This window comes from Trichosurus vulpecula, chromosome 1, assembly GCF_011100635.1.
Source record: "Trichosurus vulpecula isolate mTriVul1 chromosome 1, mTriVul1.pri, whole genome shotgun sequence".
NCBI lineage: Eukaryota > Metazoa > Chordata > Mammalia > Diprotodontia > Phalangeridae > Trichosurus > Trichosurus vulpecula.
The window spans coordinates 283,229,603-283,241,735 of record NC_050573.1 but is presented as its reverse complement, the minus strand read 5'-3'; the positions used below and the strand labels follow the sequence as shown (position 1 = coordinate 283,241,735).

The 12,133-nt window shown below is 34.8% G+C and overlaps 1 protein-coding gene across 7 annotated transcripts in view; it reads right to left on the bottom strand.

Moving 5' to 3' along the window:
* The window catches only part of CSPP1 (centrosome and spindle pole associated protein 1), a 135,858-nt gene that overhangs the window by 30,502 nt on the left and 93,223 nt on the right, over positions 1-12,133 (bottom strand). For 5 of the 7 annotated variants that reach the window (XM_036766552.1, XM_036766561.1, XM_036766605.1 and 2 more), the window contains 4 exons: positions 11,683-11,835; positions 8,085-8,197; positions 2,657-2,806; positions 1,994-2,143 (listed from right to left, as the gene is read on the bottom strand). In XM_036766552.1, the coding sequence (XP_036622447.1) occupies positions 1,994-2,143; positions 2,657-2,806; positions 8,085-8,197; positions 11,683-11,835 (566 nt within the window). The remainder of the gene's footprint in view (positions 1-1,993; positions 2,144-2,656; positions 2,807-8,084; positions 8,198-11,682; positions 11,836-12,133) is intronic. The other 2 variants (XM_036766589.1, XM_036766596.1) reach the window with 1 other exon arrangement.

Here is a 12,133-nt window from a genome sequence, read left to right as displayed (position 1 = left end):
TCTCACAGCTAGAAAATGTCTGGGGATGGATATAAATTCAGGTCTTCTTGCCTCAGGGTCCAGCACTCTACTGAGTAATCTATACAGTGCCTCTATAGATAGCAGGACTGTTACATTTTTCAGTTGTACCTTTGTAAACCCAGCAAGTAGCCCAGTGCAAGGGAGACAAGAGATGCTTAATAAATTTTTATTAATTATTAAACACAAGACTCTTATAGTTTTCATTTCTGTTTCTGTAAATTCAGTTAAGTAGTCCATTGTCAGGGATGTAGAAAATGCTTAATAAATGCTTTGTGGACTGATTAACTTCATTCCATTCACTTTAAAACAAAATTCACTATCTCAATTTAATCAGTAGTCATTTATTCCTGAGGTTTTAAATTAATGCAAAGAGTTAGCTAAGTTATCAATTAATCAGATGATCTTTTAGATTCTTCAAGTTCTTTAAATTATATGGATAGTCTCTAGTTCATTTTTTAAATAATTCTAATGATATAATATATATTAAATAACATTTACATTCCTATGTTCTAGGAATAAACATAAGTTGTTCCTCTAGAAGACAAGGATGGAACAAGCCTCATATTGGACATTCAAATCAAATCACGAGTTAAACAAAAATAAAACAGGTAGCTTCAAAAATGAACAAAAAAGAACTCTAGGTAAACAGGTGCTAAGAAATACTTGTTGATTAATTCATTACAATTGTCAGACATAATTAAAATATGGAAGAAAATTTTATGGCCTGAGCATCAAGTCACTAGAAAAGAATGGCACTGTAAGTCTTACTTACACAACAGATGACCTTCTTAATCAATCAGTAAACAGTTATTATTTACAGAGATCACTATATTGGGCACCAGAAAAATATAAAGAATATATAAACACGAAGTTTCCTGTCCTCATGGTATTGATAGCCTAGGAAAAAACTTCGGAAAATCCGATATGAATCAAAGTTGTGTAAATCTAATAATATTCTAGATGCACTGAGGGGCCCTGCTTATAAACAAAACCATGTTGCGAATACAGTTTAGTTCATAATCCTACATAATATGTTTAATATAAATTCAAATTTTCTTTTCAGAAAATTTCAAATTTTCTTAAATCAGCTATACTTAGAGCAAGACTGTGATAGAAAATAGCTTTGTAGAAAGAAAGTTTCAAAGCTGTGATACCTGAGTAGCCAGCTATTGCTAAAAAACCCTGCCCCCAGCCCCTAACTGCAAACCCCAGTTTGTGTAAGAAAATCAGACTTAGTTCCTGCCATTTGGCGTTCAGTGTGTGTCCTTGACACCCCCCCTCCCATGACTGTTCTGGGAGTATGGAGTATGGCCTTGAAGGATGAAAGCCTCAGCCCCAGATATTCTTTTGAATTATGTGACTGTTCCTAGCTCTTATCTCATGAGTCATGTTGTGGGATGTATGGCAAACTGGACACAGAGATTCTGGGTTGTAATTCAGTTGACACTTAGTCAGCTGTCTGATATGTTGTATCTACAATCTATTAAGGAGTTTCCTTTGATCATGGTCATAAAAGGTACAGGCGTGCCGAGTCTGCAAAATGACATTTCAAGAGATAATTAAGCACTGAATCCTGTATTCTCTATAAAAACTACCCTCTCCCTTTAAACGTGGCCATTGACTTGGGAAGACCCCAATGGCCGCTGGCTAATAAACTTCTCCATTCAAAACTTATACTCTGTGGCGTGTCTCACTTGCTTCTGGTATAACACAGCCATAGGTCAATTGTCTCAAACCAGCTGTCTCAATGACATGTGTGCCTTGGTCACAAGGGGAAAACAAGCAAGATGACTAAGCATAACCACTAGTGGAAGTAATAACAAACATATCACTTCCTCAAAACTTATACTGATAATGGGTCTATACCATCACCTTCACATGGATCTGATAGCACAAAGCATATTTTTTCCTGATGCTGGTTTAAAAGTCTTTTATTATAATAATTTCTTTGAAATTTTAGTTTCAAACATACCCTTGCTATCTGTTCTTCAACTGTTTGTTTTCGTTCATAATAGTGTTGAAGTTGTAAATCATGTTTTTTTTCCTCTTCTTTCTTCTTTCTTTCTGCCTCTTTTCGTCTTTCTTCAGCTAACCGTATCAACTCTTCATTTTTTAGTCTTTGCTGTAAAAATATTTTTAAGGGCACCAAAATACGATAAAGCTCAAGAATCGTTATTAATAGAAATATTCACACACAAAGGCACACAGCCCCTAATGCATTTTAATTGCCTGAAAAGGGTCAAATTGAAAGTTTATATCCTCTTTAAAAAAAAAAAGAGAGATCCATGTTCTCTGTCATTCATTAAAAGTTTTATACTATCTTTAACATTAAACTGTCGCAGATCAACAAAAATAACTTTGGCTTTTAAAAATTTATGATTTTTTTCCAATTTAAGTCACCATCTTTCACATTAATAAATATTTATGACACTAGACTGTACTTATTTAAATAAGTAAACATTAAGTCAATATATTGTAAAAGATTGAAATAAACTCCAAAATGATTTTTACAATGGCATACATCATGTACTGAACTCACTTCTTTTCAGGTAAAAGCTAATAAAGAATTAAACACTTATAATCTCATAAAATTCTAAGCATTATGATAAAAAAGGGTTGATGAAAACTGGTATACCTCCTCCTCTTTCTCCCTTTTCTTTTCTTGTTCTTCTTCATATTCTTGTTGAATTCTGGCCCTCTGTTCTGCTAGACGTTTTTCTTCTTTCTCTTCTTCACGTCTCTGCTTCTCTCTCTCTGCTTCCTCCCTTTGTTTCTTTTCCTCGATCTAGAAAACAAAAGCATGTATGAATTTTTTACATCTACTGACTAGTTAGAATACTACATTTTCTAAAATTCTAAAAGTAACACAATCTATTCTAACCCTAGTCATTATCTTCTGTGGTGGTTATGGATTCAATGGGCTCATCTACATTCTCCCTAGGTAAAATACAAAATAAAATAAGAATCTGTTGTATTTTTGCATTGACAAGAGCCGTATTTTAAACTTCTTCACTTCTTCAAACACGCATCCATGATTTTAAGTGCTGAAAGGTCTGCCATGCTCTTGGTGGTAGTGTTGTTACAGACCATAATCTCCATCCTGGGTACCCCTCAGAACTGTCTATGGGTATTATCCGCATCAGTTCCCGGGGTTAGAGCTATCACCCCTATGCAATTCCAGGTGTGCACTGCCAAGGCCTGGTAGGCATCTCTACCTACGATTCATGGATGAGCTCCCCACCAGGTCCCTCCAAAAACCTATAAAAAATAGCTCTGAACAAATTCTAGAACTGCAGAACCCACAAAATAGCAGAGGGAAGCAGGCTCCAGCCCAGGACAGTCTGGATGGTCAATGGGTCAGGTCTATCATGCACGGAGCTGGGAGCAGAGCCCAGCATGGGCAGCAGCAGGACCAACCACACCAGCAGCTGGGTGGAACAAGCCCTACACCCTGAATCAGTGAGTTGCGGAAGTTACCAGACTTCTCAACCCACAAACACCAAAGACAACAGAGAAGGTTAGTGGGAAAAGCTGCGGGGGACAGAGTAAAAGGAGTTCTTGGTTCAGCCACCTCCCAGGGGGGAAGCTGGGGTGCTGCAGCTACAGAGCTACAGCTGCAGTTGCTTCCGGCCCCAGGCCCACCTGGTTGGAGGAATTAAGTGGTGGATCAGAGCAGGAGTGCACAGCCTGCTTAAGATCTGAGTCGAGTCCAGGTTGGTGGTTTTTGGAGGAGGAGGAGTGCTGGTGTGGCAGAGCTGGCTGTACAGAAATAGCTCAGAAAACAACAGCGCATCCCCTCAACCTTGGAACAAAGTACTCCTTACTCTACAAGCAGTCATACCCTGCTGAAAAACTCAAGGGTCAAGTAAGTTGGCTGGGAACATGGCCAGACAGCAAAAACAGACTCAGATTCAGTCTCAGACTTGTGAATCTTTCTTTGGTGAGCCAGAAGAAGTCAACAAAGTCGAAGAGTCTACATCAAAAGGCTCCAAGAAAAACATGAACTGGTCCCAGGCCACTAAAGAGCTCAAAAAGGATTTGGAAAAGCAAGTTAGAGAAGTAGAGGAAAAATTGGGAAGAGAAATGAGAATGATGTGAGAAAAGCATGAAAAACAAGTCAATGACTTGCTAAATGAGACCCAAAAAAATACTGAAGAAAATAAAACCTTAAAAAATAGACTAACTCATGGCAAAAGAGCTCCAAAAAGCCAATGAGGAGAATGCCTTGAAAGGCAGAATTAGCCAAATGGAAAAGGAGGTCCAAAAGACCACTGAAGAAAATACTACCTTAAAAATTAGATTGCAGCAAGTAGAAGCTAGCGACTTTATGAGAAATCAAGGTATTATAAAACAGAACCAAAGGAATGAAAAAGTGTAAGACAAGGTGAAATACCTCATTGGAAAAACCACTGACCTGGAAAATAGATCCAGGAGAGAGAATTTAAAAATTATTGGATTATCTGAAAGCCATGATCAAAAAAAGAGCCTAGATATCATCTTTCAAGAAATTATCAAGGAGAACTGCCCTGATATTCTAGAGCCATAGGGTAAAACAGAAATATAAACTAAAAGAATCCACCAATCGCCTCCTGAAAAAGATCCCAAAAAGAAAACTTCTGGGAATATTGTCACCAAATTCCGGAGCTCCCAAATCAAGGAGAAAATACTGCAAGCAGCCTGAAAAAAACAATTGATTATTGTGGAAACACAATCAGAATAACATAAGATCTAGCAGCTTCTACATTAGGGGATCAAAGGGCTTGGAATATGATATTCCGGAGGTCAATGGAGCTAGGATTAAAACCTAGAATCACCTACCCAGCAAAACTGAGTATCATGCTCCACGGCAAAATATGGACTTTCAATAAAATACAGGACTTTCAAGCCTTCTCAGTGAAAAGACCAGAGCTGAATAGAAAATGTGAATTTCAAACACAAGAATCAAGAGAAGCATGAAAAGGTAAACAAGAAAGAGAAATCATAAGGGACTTACTAAAGTTGAACTGTTTTGTTTACATTCCTACATGGAAAGATGATGTGTATCAGAGCAGCTAGAGGGAATATACATATAGATAGATAGATAGATAGACAGACAGACAGAGGGCACAGGGTGAGTTGAATATGAAGGGATGATATCAAAAAAAATAAAATCAAATTAAGGGATGAGTGAGGAATATATTGAGAGAGGGAGAAAGGGAGAGATAGAATGGGGTAAATTATCTCGCATAAAAGTGGCAAGAAAAAGCAGTTCTGAAGGAAGGGAAGAGGGGGCAGGTGAGGGGGAATGAGAGAATCTTGCTCTCATTGGATTTGACCTAAGAAGGGAATACCATACACACTCAATTGGGTATCTTACCCCACAGGAAAAAAGGAGGAAGAAGATAAAAAAGGGGGGAACGATAGAAGGGAGGACAGATGGGGGAGGAGGTAATCAAAAACAAGTACTTTTGAAAAGGGACAAGGACAAGGGAGAAAATTCAATAAAGGGGGATAGATTAGGAAGGAGCAAAATATACTTAGTCTTTCACAACATGAGTATTGTGGAAGGGTTTTACATAATGCTACGCATGTGGCCTATGTTGAAATGCTTGCCTTCTTAGGGAGGGTGGGTGGGGAAGGAAGAGGGGAGAGAATTTGGAACTCAAACTTTTAAAAACAGATGTTCAAAAACAATAAAAAAAAGCTTTTGCATGCAACTACGAAATAAGATATACAGGCAATGGCGCATAGAAACTTATCTTGCCCTACAAGAATGTAAGGGAAAAGGGGATGGGAGGGGAGTGGGGTGACAGAAGGGAAGGCTGACTGGGGAACGGGGCAACCAGAATATATGTCATCTTGGAGTGGGGGGGAGGGTAGTATTGGGGAGAAAATTCGTAAGTCAAACTCTCATGAAAATCAATGCTGAAAACTAAATATATAAAATAAATTAAATAATTTTTTTAAAAAAGTAGTAAAGCTTAGATTCAAAATAAACTTAAAACTTAAAAGAACTTAAAAATAAATTGTTAATCTCTAAGTTGGTCATTTTTAATTCACAATATAATTTTTAGAAATGATTATTATAAGTGGTATCTAGGTTTCCAGGTTAGTCCACAAAAATCCTTCCAATCCATAAAGTAGCTGAAATACCATATCTCAAAAAAGGAGACCAAACTACAAATCCAATTTTTTAAAAAAAATCAATATAACTGAATAACTATTTGTTATTCAAATATTTTTTACTTATCTCGAATGTTAATGATTAAGGAAAAATAGGAAGGTGTAGGAAGGTGACAGGGAAGGGATACGAAACAGAATGGACCAGAGAGGGAAAGAGATTCATTTAGCTGGAGATAGAAGAGAAAAAGAGAAGAAAAGGGGGGTTAATGAGGATAAGACTATACACGTGAGTAAGAGAGACTTTGTGAACTGAAATTAAGTGAAGTTTGAACAAAGAAATGGAAATGGTGAGGAATACACGTTGTAATATGCCTTTACCCACTCCAGAATCCAAGTATCACTTTGGCCTCAATCAAATGTACGTATGCTGTTTGGGCAGGAGCTGAGTTAGGATTGGAAAAGCTGAGTAAGGAGGAGCTTCATATTGTTATAACTAGTCATTTAGATATACTGGATAGTAATAGGTTGGATGTTGATATCTCAATGGTGTCTATATGTGTGTGTAAATACATGTGTGTGAGTGTATATATGTGTATGGATACATACATATTCAGAATACAAAAACACATACCAATTGTCCTATTTTAAATTCCATTTTGTTAGTCATCTAAAATAGAAAATAAATCTGAGGCACAGACTTCTGAATACAATGATTTAATAGTAACAGTCAACAGGTTGCTATTAAGTCAGATCAACTAATTCCTCAGGAATGAAAAAGGAGTGATTTATGGAGCTTATTTTTATAAGAGGAAAGAAGAATTAAAAATTACAGCAATCTTCGAAAACTTGTTTTGAATATGATTCAACTGGACAAACCAGGTCTTTCTGATTATACGGTGTGAGAATTCTGCATCTATACATTGTTCAGATTCAAAAAATTACCTAATCTATAGTTTGTTATAGGGTAATTGAATTGAGAATGTCAGAGCATATGGCCCATTAAACTGCTATAGTGACAAACATACAAATGTAATTTGCTTTTATGTGGAATACGAAATGAACATTTTCCCATATACCATTTATATATACTCAATAAATTGCTATGTATATGCAATGCTTACAAACTACTCTACATATAGTGTTATTTTATATGCATCATGTGAATTCTGATTATTATTTTATTCTCCCATAAAATGTGATATTTCATATGAACCTTACAATATAAATTATTTGATATTAAATATCTGCTTTGGCATTTGTAATGGTAATGGGATGTAAGATCTTCCCCGCCCATTAATATGGTCTCCCATGGAGCCCACTAAGGGAAGCTTGCTTAGGGAAAGCTTGCTTATAGGAAGGCTTTCACACCTTTTGCTAATTTCTAATTGGGCACTGAGGCAGGAGGGTTGTGATGTCTTCTGGCTCTGAGCCTATTAGCTGAAAGAGCATATAATCTGAGAGGAGAGCTTTTGTTTTGGGGACTGGCTTATGAGAAGGATCTTGTGATTCCCTGGTCAAGACTCTTGAGTGGCCCTATGATCAAAGCTCCCTGACTGCTCAGATATAAAGGCTCTCTTGATTCCAGAATGTATGTAAAGTGTATAGCAATACTGCTTTGATTCAGGCAGTAGAGCCTAGTCTGTTGTTCTTTATTTCTCTGCTTATATTTTCTCTGTTTGTATTTTCTCTGAAGTTCAGGGTACTGACTTTTTCCCCTGTACTGGTGAATGTAATTAAAGATTGCTGACCCCTTAAACAACCAACTTTCCTAGTAAAGCAGATCCAAGAACCTATGCTAGCAGCCATGCTGAGTACACCAGTGTGGTTGTAGTTACAGCATTTTAGAACTTAAAATATATTTAATAGGCAAAATCTTCTTTTTATATTTAGCAGTATTTATTATATATTTAGCAGAATATGTATATCTAACAAAATTTTTATGATAAAATAGTATATTTTACCTGAAAACGAAGAAAATTCTTGTAAGCTTCTTGCTGTTTAATCTGAAGCTCAGTTAGCGGCTCACCAAAAATGTTTCCCCGGGCAAAAGGAGAGCTCTGTGTACCTATTTGACCTTGAAAAAGATATTTTACGAAATGTAAAATTAGCATATGCTCAAATAAAAAGTTATTTTAAAAATAAAGGTAAAAGGGTGAAGAATTTTCTAAGTTTGTCTTTTGGGAAAATATACTAAATTTGTCATTCCAGCAGAGAAGAAGTAATAGTAAGAATAGAATTCAAACAAACCCAGAACAAAATGATAAAATAGAACAAGAGGTAAAGCCACAGTGAAAGGTAAACAAAGCAAACAGCTGAAACAAAAAATATACCTACAGAAAAAAAGATCTAAAACAAAAGGTGAAAGAAAAATACTGTTAGGCAAAAGTTATCACTGTAGAAAAGGCTTTTTAAAAGATATTTTATATATAAAAAATATTCATTTGGATTCTGATGTATATGAATATCCTTTATTTAGCAGGTGACATTCAACACTTTGAGATTCTTTTATGTAATATATGTATATAAACACATATGTAGCATTTAAAATTACTAATTTTGTTAATATACTCAACCTAAAAGATAAATGCTATCAATCAAGTGTTAAATAAAATTTGGTTTATTCCTTTTAATATATCTCTATAGCTATAGATTTTCTGTAGAAATTAAAAGGTATTTCTCTACATTCAGGTGAAGAATATGAAATTTTAAAAGTTTGCTTATAAAAGATTTCAAGTATGAACAGTATCACATCTAATTTGGATCATTAAAAAATTAAAAAACAGTGCCATCATGCCTTTCAAAAGGTTATTTTCTTTTCATCTGAAATTTTATTGCCCCCAAAATGTATTTTTTAATCTACATTCAAATCTCTGTTCAGTCTTAGGAGCTTCACTCCAATATCTAAATTTCTCTTAATCATTTGGTTTTGAACATATTAATTACTTTGCTGATGAGTTGACTATTATGACTAGTTTATTTTGCTTACTTGTCTATATGTTTAAAATTAACAAAAGGCAAAATTTAAAAAAAAGTTTCAAAAAATACTTTAAAAGTAAACAACAGAAAATGAAAGAATTAGCATAAGAAAAAACAATCAAATTCTCAATCACTTCTCTGATTGGAATATTTTTTCATTAAAAATAATGAATTTCCATCATGAAGTTCCTCTTCAGCATTACTCTAATGAAATTGAGAGTATGTTAATTAAGCTGGCTGACAAAACAACATTAAGTACAGTGCCTAACACCCTGGAGGAAAGAATTACAATTCAAATGAAGTGGACAGGATGAGAAAACAGGCAGATATAACTAGAGGAAAATTTACCGGAGAAGTGCAGGATAAGTTGCTCAGGGCAAAAAGAAATTGTAAAATACAACATGAGGAAGGTCTAGCACTGCTTAAATGAGACAGAAAAAAGTCAACAAGTAAAAAGCAGGTCCCAAGATAAATATTAGCCAACAGGAGAATGGATCCAAAAATAAGAACACACAGCAACTAAGAAGAAAGCTCCCTTCCAGCCTCTGTCAGGTTTTCTCTTATGGTTTAATTATGCATAATCAGAGACTCTAAAAATTAAGATATAAATCTCTTTTTAATAAGATAAGATATAGACTATTAAAAGGAAAACAACAAAAAAATGAAATTTTGGGAAATATGCCCAGTGAAGACTAAAAACCAGGGCAAACCAGGCTGGTTTTATAATTTGTAATATTCCTTTTGGGGATATTCTGAGTTCCCTGTGTTCTTCAAAAGGGAAATAACATAGCTTAGACTACAGCATAAACTAGGTGACTTCCAACTTTGATGTGATATTTTTTAAATTAAATTTTTGAAATCAGCCTTTATTTAATGAATGAAATCTGCACAAATTTCTTTTAATCACGCTGCACAAAAGCATTAAATAGCATTTATTTAAAAAGTGAAAAAAATTATCTCTTCTAGTATAGGGGTTTACATATAATAGGCATTCAACAAATGGCTCCAGAACTAAATTTTATGGAATTTGTGTTTCATGTTTAAACACAGAGGGGAGACAGTGGTTTAATCTCTAAGTATAGGTATAAGGCATAGATAGCATAAGAATAAAGGTGGCTATACAATAAAAATCTGTTTTATTAACAACAGAATTAGTAGCAATAGACAAAATACAACAGGAAATAATGGTGGCACATCAAGAGTAATTTTATACTATCATAGTGATTTAGCACCTCGTAATCTGTTTTAAACACAGAAAATATTAAATAAATGTTGACAGACATTCTAATATACCAAGAAAGGAATCTTTAAGATTCTTCCTTGTTTGCCAGATAATCCATGCTTTCTAAACTTTCTATTACTAAAAGAAAATAAGAAGGGGTTTTCACGAGTGTTCCACAAAACAAGAGACTAAACAAAAATCATCTCTCCAGGTCTCTTTTAAATGAAGGTTCCTCTAGCATTTCTTTCTTCTATAACCTTTGTTATATTAACAATAATAGCAGGTAGCATTTGCATAGAGCACTGTAAGGTCTGTACTTTATATAAGTTATCTCATTTTATCCTCACAAAAATCCCAGTATTTAAGTGCTATTATTGTCCCCACTTTGTTATGTCCTCATTTCATTAGGAAATTGAAGCTGAAAGAGGTTATGTGGCTTGCCACAAAAGGGTCACACAGGGCTAGCAAATGGGGCAGGATTCACATTTGGGTCTCTGACTCCAAGTCCAATTCTCTATTGTGCCAAATGGATACCTCAGAGCCTTCTAACTGCACTTGAAACAGTATAAAACTGAATTTTAAGTAGCAGATGTTAAACTCAAACCCCCCAAAAATCAATTCATATGTGTGTGTATGTGTATGCATACATATATAAACAAAATTTAATTTAGTAAAAATTTATTAAATGCCTACTATAGTTAAAAGACACTACGTTAGGCACTAGGGATACAAAGGAAAACATGAACCAATGTCTGTCTTCAAGGAGCTAACATTTCTCCTGAAAGGATACATTTAATTTTTTGTTTCAAACCTATGGTTTCATTTGTGTAAGAAATTCTCCATGTAGAAATTTCTCCCACCGATGTAGCTGAGCAACTCATGCCCTTAAGACACTCATTGCCTGGAGAACCCAGAGTGTAAGTGATCTGTACTCCCATGGTCAGAGTTACTGTATCAGAGGCAGAATCTGAGTCCAGGTTTTTCTGACTCCAGCTACTACACACAGTCTCTTAAAACATTTATACAAATAAGTAAATATGAAATAATAACATTATTGGTATTTACAAGTTTGGCCCTACACTGCCCAAAAAACAAACTCCCACCTCAAATAGTCCATACAAAAAGAAAATCAGCAAACAATAGTGATATAAACTAAGAAGCAAGTTGGATGATTCCGCAGCAAACTACAGACTAATTGCAAAGACTTGTGAAGAAAAATCTGTTTTAAATAGTTGGTCAACTTGTTTTATATCATAAGAGTAAAAAGATTCTTACTGGGACATGATATGGAACTGTCACAGTTAAGAGGAAAAGATAGATGACATACTAGAAATGTAATAAAATAGAATGTGATTAAAAACCTGAATTTGTATTTGCAGGATCTTCTGGGTTCTCAGCATTTGTAGTGGCTAAATTTTGGTCTAGAGAGACAACAGCCCTTTTATCTTCCTGTGTTCTCGCATCTGGGTTATGGTAGGCATCTACATTTTGTCTGTGCATCCTATTCAAATCAGCTAAGAGGGAAAAATAAGCCATTTATTTTTTAAAATACATTTCCAAATTGTTATGCTTACTACATGTTTGTGTATCAATATATGTGTTTTTTAAAATAAGCAATATTTGACTATTCTTATATTCGAATATAAAATGCTGAAATAAGAAAAAGAAGACAGAGTAATGATAAAGAAAATGTGATACCTTGTTGTACTGAAATTTTACTTTAATTAGCAAAGCTTATAGAAGACCTTAACTGAAATAATCCTATAAGGTTAAAATGTAAATTGGTGGAGAAATTGAGAAAATTATAGGATA